We start from the raw sequence: 17,977 nt of genomic DNA on the forward strand, positions 1-17,977 counted from the left end.
CGACAACAAGTCGACAAAATTTCTCTACAATGGCCCGAATAATCAAGAAAAGATAAATATAAAATACCGCTATAAGTAAATGTTACAACATCAGAGCCAACGCATCAGTTGAAGACCAATATCGGGAATGCTAAGCTCTAACAAATCTATTGAAACAATAAACGACAGAAGAGTCGAAACTTTAATTCTGACAGTTTTTGTCTGTAGAATTATTATAAGCATTCACCAACTCAAACGAATTACTGCGCACGCGAGTGTTTTCTACTCAAGTTCTTACTTCCTGACGAAGTTCAGAACGAAGATTCCACAACGAATATATGCCTAAATCCAAAAGTAGTCCGTCCGAGCAACCAACACGTTTTCGATAAGCGCTCCGTGCTGACCAGAACGGCAAAATTACGATACGGCAAAAGCCATCGTCCCCAACTTCACGCATTGCGTCGAGTGAAAGTGATAAGATTGTTTGCGAAGCGATCTGTACGCAGGTGTGCTACAGTGGTAGCGTGTTATCCTGTCTAGTGTTTTGTGTGTGTAGTCGACTAGAGAGTGATCTGCGTAAGGTGCTTTCGCTCCTCGCTCAGCGTGCATACTCTCTTCGCTACATTAGTGCCGTCCGGTAAGTCTCCCTATCTCGCTCCATCCTTACCACATAGACACAGTCATTCGCTCGGGCTCTACCATGGAGGCGGAGCCGATGGACGGATCAGATGAGGGCTTCACTACAGTGAAGCGCAAAAGTTCTGATCCAGGTCATTTGGCGAAGAAGAAATTGATTGCTGAACCGGTGGCATCATCATCGCATGGGCCACTCAGATCAACGGATCCGAAACCGAGAAGCAGGGCTTATCCTGCTTCGTTCAAAGGGGTACATGATGTGTACTTCATGCACAGGAATAAACCCCTGGATGTTAGATCGATCACTGCATCGATCTACAAAAAATACCCAGGGGTTCTGGACGTTCTTCGGCTGCGTCCGAACAAGTTAAGGGTTTCCGCAAAGGACCGGATGCAGGCCAATGCCATAGCGGCGGATCCGGCCTATACGGAGGATTACCGGGTTTACAAACCCGGTGGATTGGTGGAAGTCATCGGTGTTGAAGATGACTTCGATTACCCCCTAGAGGACATCCTAAAATACGGACAGGGGGCATTCTTGCACCAATCTAGTCCTCGTGCCAAGGTGCTAGAAGTAAAAAAACTTTTTGCTTCAAGCATGGTCGATGGAAAAAAGGTGTTTCGTGAGACTTCCTCACTCCGAATCACCTTTGAAGGTACGATACTTCCGGATTCCCTCCTTTTCGAGGGACTTCGCGTGCCAATCCATCGGCCGTTTGTGACGAAAATCGCAAACTGCACGAAATGCAGCCAGATTGGGCATTCAGCTGTCTACTGCACAAATGGAGTAAACTGCAGCAAATGCAAAGGAGCACACTCTACAACAGAGTGTAAAACAGACGCCGTGAAATGCATTCACTGCAAAAAAGAATGGCATGAAGTGACCTCCTGTCCTGTCTACCGTCGCAGACAGGCGAAACACAAGCGGACTGTTCTCCATACTGCAAGGGGTTCGTACGCCGATGCTCTGAAGACGACCCCAAGCGTGAATCAGTTCGACACGCTTTCACTATTTGCGGATAATGAACCGTTGCCCTATCTGGCGCCTCTCACGGGAGTGACACGATGGCCCAAGTTGCCAATCAAGAAGGCACCAAAAAGGAAAAACCTCCCCAAAAAGGCACCTTCACGTAACGTTGAGGCAACGCCACTGCCCCCCAAACCTTCTCGTCAACGCAAGACTCCTGCTCCAAAAAACCTTGCGTTCCCGCAAGAAAATAGATCCTTCCCCAAAATCCCAAGCCTGACGGAGATTTTGCAATCTCTGATCGAGTCCCTCCACCTGCCACAACCTCTTGCAGGTTTGATCCCTTTGGCATTTCCTTTCCTAAGAGGCATGGTCAGACAATGGCTCGATCAATGGCCAGGACTTAGTATGGTGATCCGGCTGGATGAATAATTTCTCCCATGGCTATCATACTACAATGGAATTGCAGAAGTTTTATTGGAAAAATTGACCAATTTAAGGTTCTATTAGGGCAACACAATTGTAATGTATTTGCCCTAAGTGAAACTTGGCTCTCATCCGAAAAAAGCATAACCTTCCCGGGATATAATATCATACGTCAAGATCGATTAGAACCAGATAGTGACAGGCGTGGTGGGGGAGTGTTAATTGGTATTCGAAGTAGTCACAGCTTCAATAGAATACCCCTCCCCACGCCCGAGGTAATCGAATACGTCGCTATTCAGACAAAGTTAGGTGATCTTGACGTTTCTATTGCGTCAATTTATATCCCACCGGGAGCCAATTTGGATCCTAAGAAGATCAAAAAGGATCTTGAAACCCTAGCAACGGTGCTGGTAAAACCGTTTTTTATCCTGGGCGATTTTAACGCCCATGGACAAGATTGGGGATGCACACAGGATGATAATCGTGCACCAATCATTAGGGATTTTTGCTACACCTATAGATTGACAGTATTAAACTCTGGTGAAGCCACTAGGGTGGGATCACCTATGGTACGTCCCAGCGCAATAGACCTATCTCTTTGTACGTCATCGTTAGGGTTGGATTCAAAGTGGAAGGTGATCCAAGACCCGCTTGACAGTGACCATCTGCCCATAGAGATCTCCATTATCAACAGGAATCGTTCGGCCGATCAAGTGCCCGTCGAATGTGACTTGTCGAGGTACATCGACTGGACGAAATACGGCGAGCTAATGTCCGCTTGGATGAGTCGCGTAAAACTCTGTTTCTCTCCAGACGAGGAGTATAAAAATCTCGTACAAGCAATAAACGAGTGCGCCCTTGGAGCCCAGACAAGGCCGCCCCCTCAGGCAAGGAGTTTTAAAAGACCTCCTACACCTTGGTGGGACGCTGACTGTCAAGCGGCATTCACAGCGAAGAGGAAAGCTTTCGCCCAGTATAGAACCACTGGCTCCACAGATCTATACGATAAGTATAGAGGCCTGGAGCGAGTTATCGGAGCAACCCAACCGATAAAGCATCCGTACCTGATTCTACATCCCTTCAACAGTGATAGCCCTAAACCAATACAAGATTCTGCATCCCTTCAATGATAACACAATCTCGTCAACCGGCCGATCGGACGCCCGTACCTGATTCTACATCCCTTCAACAGTGATAGCCCTAAACCAATACAAGATCGTCATCCGAACGATAACCGATATCTACTTCCTTTCTCTTTATCCTTCCTTTCGTCACCCAATCCCTTTTAAACACAAAGATATATATATATACCACAATAAAACCAAAGGAGGGACTCTCAGCCTAACCGTCTTAGAAGAAGGAAGCTTTCGTCTCGCTTAACTTCTTTACAATCCGAAGTGATAGTTCGTTAACTGGCGCCCGAATAGGGACCTGAAGTCAAAGTGAGGTGATTCAAAAATAAAAACCAACCCTGCACAAACGACCAAGGACCACTTTCGATCTGCACTCGAGGACATCTCTCCCCGAAGAAGCCTAGGACCCTTAGTAGGCACACCCCAAAAAGGACTACCCCGAAGCATCACGCCGTCGAAATAGGAAAAAGGAACATGATCTTCGTGATTACGGTACTGGCGTAAGTCAAAATCTGTTGTATTCTAACATAAGCATATAAGGAGCATAATTTACAAAAAAAAGTGAGCTTATAAATAACAAGTGAATTCTGAAGGAAACAGGTTAGATAAAAGTTAAAAATTTATGCAAAAAGTTTGTTCGAATAGGAAGGAAAAAGAAGAGCACTGTGTGATAAAAACAGAATGAGTCCTCCTACTGAAAATTTTATGAGCCATGAGGAGTTTTTACAAATCGGAAAAGTTCCCGATTATGTTCGCGATATTCCCAATTTCGAAGGAAACGCTAGCAGCCTTATGAGATGGATACTAGAAGTCGAAAACGTACTTAGAATGTACGCCCGTCTTCCGAGAGAATCAATCGAATATCATGTGATTGAGGGAACAATTCGCAGAAAAATCAAAGGTGAAGCGGCAGATGTGCTTAATACAAGCTGCATAACGGGTGATTGGTCGAGTATCAAATCTACCCTGCTGCTTTACTATAAAGATAAAAGGGAGCTTAAAACTCTTGACCACGAGCTCACAGGGATCAGTAAAAAACATTCAGAATCTCTAAGCAGTTACTTCAGTCGAGTAAATGATTTACTAACAGCAATAGTAACACAAATTCAGACTGATCCTAAATACGCTATTAATTCAGAAGTTCATGTAGCATATTTTAGAGAAAAAGCACTCGATTGTTTTATTAGAGGTCTTGAGAACCCTCTTTGCTTTTTACTAAAAAACCATCAACCCAGTAACCTAAATGCAGCATACAATTATTGCCTTGAATACTGCAACATGAACATGAGATCTGCTCCATTCAAATCAGACACAAGGGTAAATAACATACCAAAACCGCGAGAGCTTTACGTTCCACCACCACGCCCTATTTTTAATACAAATCAGCAAAGACCACCCCTCCCACCAAGAAATTTCCCTCAGCATAGGAATTTTCCGCAACGTAGGAATATGTACCCTGAGGGATATACTAGTCAGCCCGCGAATCATCAGCGGATGCCTTCAACACAACATCACAATAATTACCCTGTACCCATGGAGGTCGATCCTTCTATACGATCGAACTCCTTGAACTATGCCAATCGACCAAACTATAAAAAGCCCTTCCCTCACAATGGTCAAATATACTCCATTGATACGCCACTGGAGTATGTTTCAGGATCACCCCATCTTAATGAAATAGATTTAACTAGGAACACAGAAACATTTCGTAGCACCTCTAACCAACAAACTGAGGTAGAGAGTAATTTTTTAGAATGGACCGCAGGATGGTGAAATCATTCCTTCCATATATCATCTTGCGGACAGCCTCAGGAGAATACCCATTTTTAATCGATTCAGGATCGAATATTAACCTGATTTCGTCTAAATTAGCTTCATCTTACAAAAGAAGCAAACCATATGAAATTAATGCCTCTAAAATTACAAGCGCTAACGGCGAATTCAACATTAAATCAGCAATCGACATTGCTTTTTTTGAACCAAAATCCATGTTGAAATTTCAATTTTTGATTCACGATTTCCACTCATTTTTTCATGGCATCGTAGGTACGGCCATACTCAAAACACTTAATACAAGATTATGTTTCGAAAAAAATAATTTGATAATAGCAACTGATTTGGGAACTCCTTTTGTAATACCAATTAAGAAATATGTGAAACAAAAGGAAAATAATGTGATTGATTTTAGACTAGATCATTTAGAGCCCTCAGAACAAGGAAAATTAACACGTGTATTACAGAAAAATGAGCATGTTTTTTATGAGCCTAATATAAAGTTATCGTGTGCGACAAGAGTAGAATGTCGTATAAATACAACTGATGAAATACCAGTACATCAACGGGTCTATCCATATCCAGCAGCATATACGGAAGAAGTTAATACACAAATTAGGAATCTTCTGGAAAATGGAATAATTAGACCATCAAGATCCGCTTGGACATCTCCCGTCTGGATCGTTCCAAAGAAAGTAGATGCTTCTGGTGAAAAAAAGTTTAGGATGGTAATAGATTACCGGAAATTGAATGAAAAAACTATAAGTGATAGGTATCCGATGCCAGAAATATCGTATGTCCTTGATCAACTACGCGGCCAACAATACTTTTCAAATCTTGACCTTGCATCAGGTTTTCATCAAATTCAGATGAATGCACAGGATATTGAAAAAACTGCGTTCTCTATTAACAACGGTAAATATGAATTTACAAGAATGCCGTTTGGTTTAAAAAATGCACCAGCCATTTTTCAAAGAGCTATTGATGATATACTCCGCGAACACATAGGCAAAATCTGTTACATCTATATGGATGATGTAATTGTATTCGGTAGAACAATTGAAGAACATTTGGATAATCTAGATAAAGTTCTTTCAACTCTGAATGCTTCCAATCTAAAGGTTCAATTAGATAAATCCGAATTCCTTCACAAAGAGATTGAATTTTTAGGACATATTATTTCAAGTGAAGGATTGAAACCAAATGAAAAAAAGATTGAAGTCATAAAATTATTTCCCCCACCAAAAACAATCAAACAGTTGAGATCGTTTTTGGGATTGACAGGTTATTATAGGAGATTTATTAAGGACTATGCGAGAATAGCGAAACCTTTAACCAATAGACTACGAGGTGAGAAAAGTACGACTTCAAATAGCAAAATAACACTTTCCACGGAACAAATAAAATGTTTCGAAAAATTAAAAAACGTATTATCCTCGTCAGACGTTCTAATTTATCCAGATTATAGCGTACCGTTTATACTTACTACGGACGCCTCAGATTATGCAATTGGTGCGGTTCTTTCACAAGGTGAACTGGGAAAAGAAAAACCTATTCATTTTAGTTCCCGAACACTCTCTAAAACGGAAGAGTCATACTCTGTTCCAGAAAAAGAGATGCTTGCAATTATATGGGCTTTAAAGACATTTAGGAATTACCTATATGGTACAAAATTTAAAATATTAACCGATCACCAACCTCTCACATTTACCCTCTCACAAAGAAATACTAATGCAAAATTAAAACGTTGGAAAGCATACTTGGAAGAGCACGATTATGAAATTATCTATAAACCAGGTAAAACCAATGTAGTGGCAGATGCACTGAGCCGAATAGTATGCTCAATGACAGCTACACAACATTCTGCAGATGATAGTGATAATTTTTTTATTCCCTCTACTGAAGCACCTTTAAACGCTTTTCGACAGCAAATCATTTTAAACGAAGGATCCGATCATGTTGCATCAACTAAACCATTTACCAACTTTAAAAGATTTGATGTCACAATTTCAAACACTAGTGATTCAACTCTATTGAACATTTTGAAAAAATATGCTGACCCCTCGAAACTAAATGGATTGTTCACTAGTGAAGCCCTAATGGGAAAAATTCAAGAAGTTTACAAGAAAAACTTTGGGAGGCAAAATTTGCTAAAAGTTCGTTTTACACAAAAAAAATAGAGGATATAGAAAATTACAACGATCAATTAGACATTATCTGCAAGGAACATAACAGAGCACACAGAGGTTGCGAAGAGAACAAGATAAAGATTTTACAAAAATATTATTTTCCAAAAATGGCTCAACAAATCAAACATTTTATTCGAAACTGCAGAACATGTAATGAATGCAAGTATGATAGAAACCCCATTAAATCTCCTATGACAAAAACACCTTTGCCAAGGGTACCCTTTGAAATAATGCACGTAGACATCCTGTTTATGAATAAACTTTATTTTTTAACCTGCATTGACAAATTTTCAAAATACGCCCAAGTAGTCCAAATTGACTCCAGAGCTGTAGACATACTCCCAGCTCTAAAAGAAATAATATTGAAACACAAACCTCCTGAAGTTATCGTTATGGATGGTGAAAAATCATTCAACTCTGGAAACGTAAGAGAGTTCTTTAACAATTTTAATATTCAGCCTTATATCACAGCAACAGGCAGAAGTGAGATGAATGGTGTTGTAGAGAGATTTCATTCTACTTTAATAGAAATTTGTCGTTTAACACAATCCGATCATTCTTTCGACAATCCTATCGAATTAATGAATATCGCAGTGCACAAGTATAACAACTCTATTCATTCAAGTACTAAACACACACCGCTCGAAATTATAACTCCCTCCGAACATACGTTGACGATTATGCAAAAAGTTAGGGATAACATAAAGAAGAAACAAGAAAAGGATATTTGTTCTCACAACAAGAAAAAAAAGGAACGGGTTATAACAACTAAATCAAAGGCGTTTATGAAAACGAAGCGTAGAGTCAAGCTAGCAAAACCTTACAAAAAGATTGACATTCAACGAGTCAACAGAACAACAATAACCACCAAACAGGGAAAAAGAATTCATAAAAATGATTTAAAAATTATATACGACTAATTGTATTCCACAGGTTGTTATGCCATGCCGGGGCACAAAACATATCGATGAGTAGCCTGGATAACGTCCCAATACTAGCTTTTCATAGAGGGGAAGCAAGAATAACTAATGGAAATAATTACTATATTCACCGTTTCAATATTTCCGACATAAGACAGGATATTAAAATACTTTCAAGGGCATTTAGCCTTTTAGAACGTAACCAGCTCTCAACGATTATAGAAGAGGAATTTTCATACGCATTCGAAATGTTAAAAATTACTACACCAATTCGTAGAAGCAAAAGATGGGACACAATAGGCACGGTCTGGAAGTTCATCGCAGGAAATCCAGACGCAAACGATTTAAAACTAATAAATACAATCATGAATGATCTAATTAAAAATAATAATAATCAAGTTAGGTTTAACAAAGATCTTACGTTGCAATTAACAGAAATGTTACTCCGTGTCAAAGATGCACTACAATTATATAAAGATTCGTCAGCAGACTTCCATTCATTGTATATCTTAATGAACCTCAAATACCTTACTGAAAAATTAGGACTAATTACAGATAGTATCACATTAGCCAAAGTTGGAATTACTAATCCACGTATACTCAATAGTCAAGAAACAGATTTGATGATGATTGACATTAGAAAACAAAACATAACAGTGCATACAATATCCGAGGCTTTGGCATATACAAACACGAAAATAGCTACAAATAACAATGAACTACTGTTTATAATAAGTTGTCCTAGACTAAGAAAAAACATACTAAACAAAATCCAAGTTTACGGCATAAATAACATAGGAAAACAGATCCACGTTCCTCATCCCTATTACCTTTCCCATAAATCGCAAATGTTTATCGTCGCATCACTCGATAAGGAATTCTATAATACGGAAGATCTACAAGAAGACAACACGACATGCATACCAGCAATTATAAAAGGACAACCAGCATCTTGCGATTTTATATCGAACCCATCAACACAAGAAGTTATAACTTTAGATAGAAGTCACTTACTTATCAGTTCATCCGTTTGGTTTATATTTGATACGACGTGTGGCATACGAGAACGAAACCTTACTGGTTCATTTATCGTTGCATATGAAGATTGCAATATTTTCTTCAATAACAAAACTATTTCAAGCAACACGATTAGTTTTCCGGGATCACCGATCAATCTTCCTATCTATGGCATAGAAGTGACACAACAGAACAAAGTCGTGAATTTGAGTCTTGAGCATCTACACGAACTACACAAAGAATTAAGATCGGAGATGAAACAAATCCATTTAGAATCACACAGTATCACATGGAAAACGTGGTCAATATCTAGCCTGGTAAGCACTCCGTTTATAATATTGATTGCTGTCGGTGGATACATTGTGTTAAAAATATGTAAGAAAAGGACAGACATCAACATTAATACACAACCGGCATCACATACAACGGCAATCTACAAACCGCCAACTATGAAAGAATGCCTTCGTACGGAGCCTCAGATTTAGGGAGGGGCAAGTTATCGGAGCAACCCAACCGATAAAGCATCCGTACCTGATTCTACATCCCTTCAACAGTGATAGCCCTAAACCAATACAAGATTCTGCATCCCTTCAACGATAACACAATCTCGTCAACCGGCCGATCGGACGCCCGTACCTGATTCTACATCCCTTCAACAGTGATAGCCCTAAACCAATACAAGATCGTCATCCGAACGATAACCGATATCTACTTCCTTTCTCTTTATCCTTCCTTTCGTCACCCAATCCCTTTTAAACACAAAGATATATATATATACCACAATAAAACCAAAGGAGGGACTCTCAGCCTAACCGTCTTAGAAGAAGGAAGCTTTCGTCTCGCTTAACTTCTTTACAATCCGAAGTGATAGTTCGTTAACTAGCGCAAGTGTAAAAACCTGCTTAAGGCAAAAAAGAGGACTTACTGGCGAAGATATGTACAAAACCTCAGTCCTTCCACTTCGCTCAGTTCGCTTCGGAGCATGGCGAGAAGGATGCGTAACAGCAGAGCTACTAACGAAAGCGAAAAAGTTTCCGGAGCATGGCTAGAACCATTTGCACAAAAAGTCTGCCCAGATTTCGCTCAAGCACCACCTTTTTATCAAAGTGCTCCTGGTAGTGATCCATCCATGGACCTACCTTTCACTATGGTTGAACTCTCACTTGCTCTCTATTCCAGCAACAATTCGTCTCCAGGTCTGGACCGGATAAGGAACAAATAGCTCCACAACCTTCCAGATCTGGCGAAGATACGGCTATTGAGATTATTCAACATCATGTTGGAGCTCAATACCGTCCCGTCGGAATGGAGAGAGGTGAAGGTTATCGCCCTTTTGAAACCTGGCAAACCAGCATCAGAGTATGACTCGTATCGACCGATTTCGATGTTGTCGTGTGTGCGAAAACTATTTGAGAAAATGATTCTTTTTCGATTAGACAACTGGCTGGAGTCTAATGGCCTTCTGTCAAATACCCAATTTGGATTTCGCAAAGGCAAGGGTACCAACGACTGCTTGGCGCTTCTTGTATCAGAAATAGAGTTGGCACATTCTCGGAAAGAAATGTTGGCCTCTCTATTTCTTGACATCAAGGGGGCTTTTGACTCAGTGTGTGTACACCTGCTGTGTCAAAAGTTAGAAACTGCGGGCTTAAGCCCAAAAATAAACAACATCGTATTTAACCTCCTTTCAGTGAAGGCGATGAATTTCGACAACGACCTTCTGAAAATTCGGAGGGTCAGTTTCTACGGACTACCACAAGGGTCCTGTTTGAGCCCCTTGTTGTACAATTTCTATGTAGCTGACATCGATTCATGCCTAGCCCCAGGATGCAGCTTACGGCAATTGGCGGACGACGGTGTTGTATCAGTCGCCAGCAACAACATCGCCGACCTGCAAAGTCCTTTGCAAACCACATTGAACAATCTAGAAACGTGGGCCAGAAACCTAGGTATCGAGTTTTCCCCGGAGAAAACGGAATTGCTCATATTCTCGTTTTTCTACAATACAGAGAAAAATAGACGCAAAAACTTGGTTGACCCTAAATTTGATGTATATCTATACAACAAAAAGATAACTATTGCCAGATCTTTCCGATACCTAGGCGTTTGGTTCGATAGCAAGAATGTGTGGAGGACACATATTGACTATCTGGTAAAAAAATGCTCAAGACGAATCAATTTCCTCAGAACGATTACCGGATTCTGGTGGGGTGCGCACCCATCAGACATCCTTAAACTATACAAGACAACGATACTGTCCGTCTTGGAATATGGTTGCATATGCTTCCATTGGGCGTCCAAGTCGCATTTAATCCGCCTGGAGCGAATTCAATATCGTTGCTTGAGGATCGCATTAGGTTGTATGAAATCAACTCATACTATGTCCCTCGAAGTGATGTCTGGAGTGATGCCGCTAAAGCTCCGTTTTGAGCTACTCACGCTTCGCCTTCTCGTACGCTCTACAGTATCAAATCCATTGATAATCGAGAACTTTAAAACACTGCAAGAGATAGGTTCCAAATGCAAAATCATGGATATCTTCCAGGATTTCGCATCTTTACAGGTCCACCCTAGTACAGCTCTAAGTATAACACGTACCAGCTCACCAGAGTCCTGCAATTCTTTTTTCAGCGTAGATACCTCGTTGAGAGAGGAAACCAAGTCTATCCTTGATAGTCTTCGCTGGACGACATTTCCCAGCATTTTTGTGGAAAAGTATGGCCATTTGAAAAGAAACCAAGTTTATACTGACGGATCCTCATCAGAGCTCGGCATTGGTTTTGGCGTATTTAATTTATCATCCGAAGCGTTCTTCAAACTACGCCAACCATGCTCAATATATGTAGCGGAGTGTATAAGTGCTTGTCCTCCGGATGAATATTTCATTTTCTCCGACAGTTTAAGCGCTGTCGAAGCATTAAAATCCGTAAAGGCTATTAAGAGCCCAGACTATTTTGTAAGAGAAATACTTAAGGTCCTAGGCTCATTGTTCGAAAAATCATTCCGCATATCTCTTGTTTGGGTGCCTTCTCATTGCGGTATCCTAGGGAATGAAAAGGCAGACCAATTGGCCAAAAAGGGTGCTTCGGAAGGTGCTTTCTTTGATAGGCTCATCCTACCTCACGAGTACTTTAGGGCCCCACTCTCGCTCTGCATGGCACGTTGGCAGAGTATGTGGGACGCTGACGAGCTTGGGAGGTTTCTGTACTCGATCACTCCTCAAGTTTCCTTGAAGCCCTGGTTCTCTGGCATTCCTGGAGATCGTGCGTTCATTCGAATGATGTCTAGACTTAGGTCCAACCATTTCGCATTGGGCACACATCTCCAGCGCATAGGACACGTCGACTCGAAGGTATGTGGCTGTGGCGTCGGATTTCACGATTTGGATCATCTTCTATGGTCTTGCGTGGAATACGAGGCTGCAAGACCCTCCTTGTTGGACGCAGTTCGAAGCATAGGAAGACTTGCTGATACCCCGATTCGAGATCTCCTGGGAGGCTCAGATGTAGCCTACCTCAGGGTAATTTTTGAATTTTGCCGCGCGAATGGTTTGTGTATGTGATCCTTTCTTTCCTTTCCCCTCCTATGTTTGTATTTAAGTCATATATGTTGTATCTAGCTTGTACGTATGAGGATGTATGAATGTATGAATGAATGGTAGAATGAATGAGTACGATGCGTGGTTGTTGTGGATACGATGTGGCATGGTCAGTCGCTGCAGACCGGAACGACCAGGAGGAACATCATCCCTACATACATGAGGCGCAAGAGAGAATCTGCAGAAAAGGATAATTTATATATATGTACATGTGTATATGTGTATATGTTTATATATGAATATATATATGACCGATCAATGGCCATCCAAACGTATCGTCGTTGTCAACCCCGGCTCAGACCCCCCGCTCGAAAAGGAACACACATTTGGATGACGGAATGATTAGCAGCTGCACAACCGCGTACACCCGGGATAAGGTGCCCTTTCACGGTTCGGAGAAGGAAATGTCTTCCAACCAATGTGAATTGCAGTTTACTTTAAGTTTAGACTTAAGATAATAGTTATAAGCAATACAGCCTGGCCGTCATTAATGAATAAAAAAAAAATGTTGGTGTCTAACTAAACATCGTTCAAACGTCAGTAAATATTGTTCAAACGCTACTACAAATTATCTTTCGCCAATGGCTATGTACGTTTATATTGCCCTGGTTCGTTTCTTGTTCTGTCATGTACTTTAGACAATCAATGGTCAGCTACAATATCGATGGTAGATGGACACTTACACCCGGCAAAAAGAAATTTGTTAATACAGCAGTGAACATGACAGAAATAACGAATGAAGAAATATCGTCCCGAAAGCCACGAAACCTTAAAACTACCTCCAACGAAGATTCTGAACGTATTGTGCTTGCAAACGAAAAAGGCAACAGCGTTGCTACTATTGCTGAGACACTGAATATCAACAGATCTACTATAATAACACCATGAAAATAAAAGCAGACAAGCGAGGAAAAATTCAGGAGAAAAAAATAACACCACTAATACGGGACAAAATCCAAGAATGGATTGATGAAGATTGTGGTATGTCGCTGAAGAAGTTAACAGAAAGAATTTTCCAAGAATTTTAAGTGAATGTTTGTCGTTCTACAGTGGCCAAAGAGATTTGAAACTTTAAATATTCTCTCAAAAGATTGTACTTATATGCAGAACGAAGAAATGTAGGAGATAATTTCACAGTGCGCAAAGATTATGTAATAGATCTGACTGCACTTCGTAATAACGTAACCGAAAACTCTATCGTATTTGTTGACGAGGTTGGTTTTAATGTGAGCATGAGAGTAACGCGAGGTAGATCTACTGTAGGAACAAGAGCTGTGAAAATTGTGCCACAAATTCGATCTCGCAATATTTCAGTAGTATGCGCAATGAACAAAACAAGCATTGTGCACTATAAGACCCGTAATAAGGCGATAGATAGATCGTTTTTCATGATATTCATGGTAGAATTGAAGGAGAAGTTGCGGTCTTTATATATTATGAATTCGATAATTATAATGGACAACGTTCCGTTTCATAAATGTATGGAAATTAAAGAATTGTTCGCTGAGGGGCCAGATCGGATCAAATATTTACCTCCCTACTCACCATTTCTGACTCCGATCGAGAATCTGTTTATTAAGTGACAGGAAATATGCAAACGAGCGAACCCAGAGACAGAGGAGGAGCTAATGAATGCTATTGAACATGGGAAGTCCCTTATTACATCTTCCGACTGCGAGAATTATTTTTTGCACATGTACAGCTATATTCCACGATGCTTAAGAGAAGAACGTATAGATAACTAGTTGGGCGATACGCTACTTTTTTGTTAGTATATACATATGTATGTATAAGCTTTTCTGTTTCTAAACGAGTAAAATACTTCCCTACCAGAGACATGGGAAAGAAATAAAGAAATTTCATGATGTATTAAATTTATGCGTGAAATAAATTTTGTCTATTTTCATTCCAATGATCTTTGAAAATGAACACAACAAACGATATTACTAAAACTGTATCCAGTAAACGCATAAGTTTGGAGTTGTCAAATTTAAAGTTGCGTTTGAACAATGTTTACTGGCGTTTGAACGATGTTTAGTTGTACACCAACATTTTACTTGGACGTCAAATGTTTACTTATTGTTGAACCGTGCTGCATATGAAGCTGACAAATGTTTACTTGGGCTCGAAAACGGTATATCAAGGAGAGGCTGGAGGACAACATCTCCAACCTAGTAAGTCTCCAACTCAGAACAGGCCCGGTGACCTACGTACAGATGAAGGAGTAGCAAATGGCTAGAGATATAGCAAGGGACCACGATATAAAGCACGTGTTAGAGTATAATGGGGAGAAGTTCCCCATACCGATAGTGATGGAAAACAGAAGCGTTATCGTGAAACTGATTGACCTTCCGATAGACGTGACAGAACAGGACATTAGTGAGGTGTTGAACAACCACGGGGAAGTCATAAAAATTGAGGAGGGAGTGTTGGGACCGAACGGCACATTCCCGGGTATTCCAGACGGAAACAGGCTCGTCACCATTATACACACGAAGTAGATCCTATTCTTCATCGTTATCAAGGGACAAAAAACCCAAGCAACATACAAGGGACAGAAGAAAACTTGTCGATTCTGCGAACAACCGCTACATTTGGATGTCGGCGTGAGCAGAACAGAATGAACCGTGATCAAAATGTTATGAACTCATTGCTTGATACTTAAAGAAGGTTCTCCAATTATATTGCTGCGAAATCTTTTACTGTCAAAACTTTGCGACAGCGCAAGACTGCGTTGTAAAATTGAGATACAATATAATTGAAGCAATCATTCGTATCGGAAAAGGGGGATGCGAAACCGTGTTTATTCGACATAACAAGCTTATACCAACTGATTTGCCTTTTCAGTTTAAAAGATCGCAACTTCCTGTTAGGCTTGCATTTTCTAAGACCATCAACAAGTGTCAAGGACAATCGATTGCATTTTATGAAGTATATCGATAAATCGACGCAGCCATCACTAGCCTAGTAAGAAGCTTAAGGGTAGCAGAGAGTACCCTGGGTAGCTATAATAAACTAAGTTAGTTGAAATAGACTTGGAAACTTTATGAGTTGTCGTTTCCATCGCACAGGAGATACGGCCCAATACCAGGCGTTAAGGTGCGTTGATAAAGTAATTAGGAAAATACTAGAGGACTAGAAGAGAGGAGAAATTCACCAGAAAATTTGAGCAGCACCTGACCATCAGGAAGCAACTTGACACTTGATTCTTCTCGAGGTACAGACAAAACTTTCCGCGGATGTCGGTCGAACTGTTCATTCTGCACTGAAATTCATTCCTCTCTATTGACAGTGTTGTCAGGCATGATTTTCTCACATGCAGTATCAGTAAATTCAGTGGTCCGACAGATGTAGTCAGAAGTTGCATGTTGATTGTATGGCATGAACGCACCATCGCACATAAGAATTCTCCCCAAGCATTAAATATCACGCTAAAGGATCTTAAAGAAAATGATCGTTTGATGGGAGGTGCGCGTTGGTTTTGCCTTGCGGAGGTTTTCATCAAACTTTGCCAGTTATCCCTAGATCAACAGCAGCTGGCGAAAAAGATGCCTTTAAGAAAATAATCGTCTGTTTGGGCACAGGTCGAACATATTACTTTGAGGCAAAATATGAGAGTTCAAATGAGTGGTTCAGGGAACCGTAATTTTGCCAAAATACTTTTGGAAATCGGGGAGCGGAAATAAACCAAAGACTCCTTCGGTTTAATTGAGTTATCATCAGTGTTGTAACATGGTACCTTCGGTAGAAACATTAATAAACGCCATTTAATCAATAAATAACGCCGCGAGATAATCAATAAATTATAACAACCAATAACAGATCTATTGATATCATCATTGATATGACTGAAGCCAAACATTTTTCTACAAAATTTATAAACTCAATTTGAAGCGTATGCACCTGCTAGGCTTGTATTTAACAAAGCGTTATGCTATTTTGTTATGCGAATGCTAATCGAGCTTAAGCAAACATTCATGTTTACCGACGATACACCAAAACCGTACGGATTGCAATAATAAGACCCTCACAAACCGTATGGCTCAGAATCATGAGCATACACAATCAAAGTTCAGCAGAAGGATACAATAAGAACTTAAGAATAAACTAAGAAGGATCTACCTCTCTCACGCTGTGATTGTACTAATACATGGGAACGTGGTACTCGACACAAACTAACATCATCAAAGAATTTTAGTATTTAAGCGATGCAAATTTTGAAATAAAGCATTCCTACTGGAATTCGTTGAACATCGGTAACGTTCGGACGTGTTCACTGGTGCCGTGCTGTGTTGTGCTTACATTGCAAGTGCAATAGTGTGCGTGTAACCGCGATTGGCCTCTTCGAGGCCCCCACGCCGGAATACCAGCGGTTTTGCCGCCAAAACGGTCTTTTTAAAGACCCCAAGCATTGTACGGCTAGTGGTTGATAAAATGTACCCGTGGCGTACCGCCACCTCCAAGGCGACGGACGTGGCCTCGCGGAAGAGGCGGCTGGCTCTCGCGGCGCGGGAGTCAGCAGTAGACGACCGGAAAGGTCGTAAAAGAGTGTGTGAGAAGGCACGCTCTAGTGTCGCCCTCTCGGTGGCGAAACCTGTGCTGCAGGTTACTGCAGCAACAGCAACAACGCAGGAGGTCCCAATGGACCTTCCTGTGAATGAGGCTTCGGCCTCGAATGTGGCGGGAAACGTGGAATCCCGCCGTGAAAAGATCCCGCCCTTCGTGGTGTGGGATCTTACGGAGCAGCACCACAGTTCGCTGTGTGCTGATATGAAGAAGGAGCAGCTTTCTGCTACCTTTACGTTCCTTCCGCGGAACTTCTGCAGGGTATCCTGCAGAACCCGGAAGGACCATGAGGCGGTCAAGGGACTCTTGATCGCCTTGAAGCGTGAGTTTTTCACGCATGATTTCCAGGGGGACAAGCCCTACCAGCTTGTCCTCAAAGGGCTACGGTATGGTTCCTCGGACCATGTCTTGGCCTTCCTGCAGGAGCAGGGTCTCACACCCACTGCGGTCCGTGAGATGAATGTAGGAGCCCTCGAGATGGTCTCCTGCAAAGCGTTCGTGATCTCCTTCTCGAAGGGGACCACGACGCTTGAGCAGGTGCGTGGGATCACGCACCTGAATTACACGCGCGTTTGGTGGGAGAAATTCTCCCCCAAACGCTCGGAGTGCACGCAGTGTGGCGACTGCCTGCATTTTGGCCATTCGGCAAAAATGTGCCACATGGCCGCCAGCTGCATCAAGTGCGGCGGGAAACATCTGGCTCGACTCGACGAGCGCACTCTCGAACTGGACAACAAGCGCAGGTGCGCGAATTGCATGGGCAATCATAGCCC

At 41.4% G+C, this 17,977-nt stretch overlaps 2 protein-coding genes across 2 annotated transcripts; both read left to right on the top strand.

Moving 5' to 3' along the window:
• Window positions 1-679: 679 nt before the first annotated feature.
• Window positions 680-9,525, top strand: LOC128725811 (uncharacterized). The gene is made up of 4 exons (XM_053819586.1): window positions 680-1,271; window positions 2,624-2,747; window positions 8,037-9,211; window positions 9,281-9,525. The coding sequence occupies exons 1-4, from the start codon at window positions 680-682 to the stop codon at window positions 9,523-9,525; spliced, it is 2,136 nt and encodes a 711-aa protein (XP_053675561.1).
• A 3,833-nt stretch (window positions 9,526-13,358) lies between these two features.
• On the top strand, window positions 13,359-14,383 carry LOC128725822 (uncharacterized). Its single transcript, XM_053819597.1, is given in 3 exon segments — window positions 13,359-13,442; window positions 13,559-13,649; window positions 13,746-14,383. Coding segments are annotated over 3 exon segments (813 nt in total).
• Window positions 14,384-17,977: the final 3,594 nt, after the last annotated feature.

This window comes from Anopheles nili, chromosome 2, assembly GCF_943737925.1.
Source record: "Anopheles nili chromosome 2, idAnoNiliSN_F5_01, whole genome shotgun sequence".
Taxonomy (NCBI): Eukaryota; Metazoa; Arthropoda; class Insecta; order Diptera; family Culicidae; genus Anopheles; species Anopheles nili.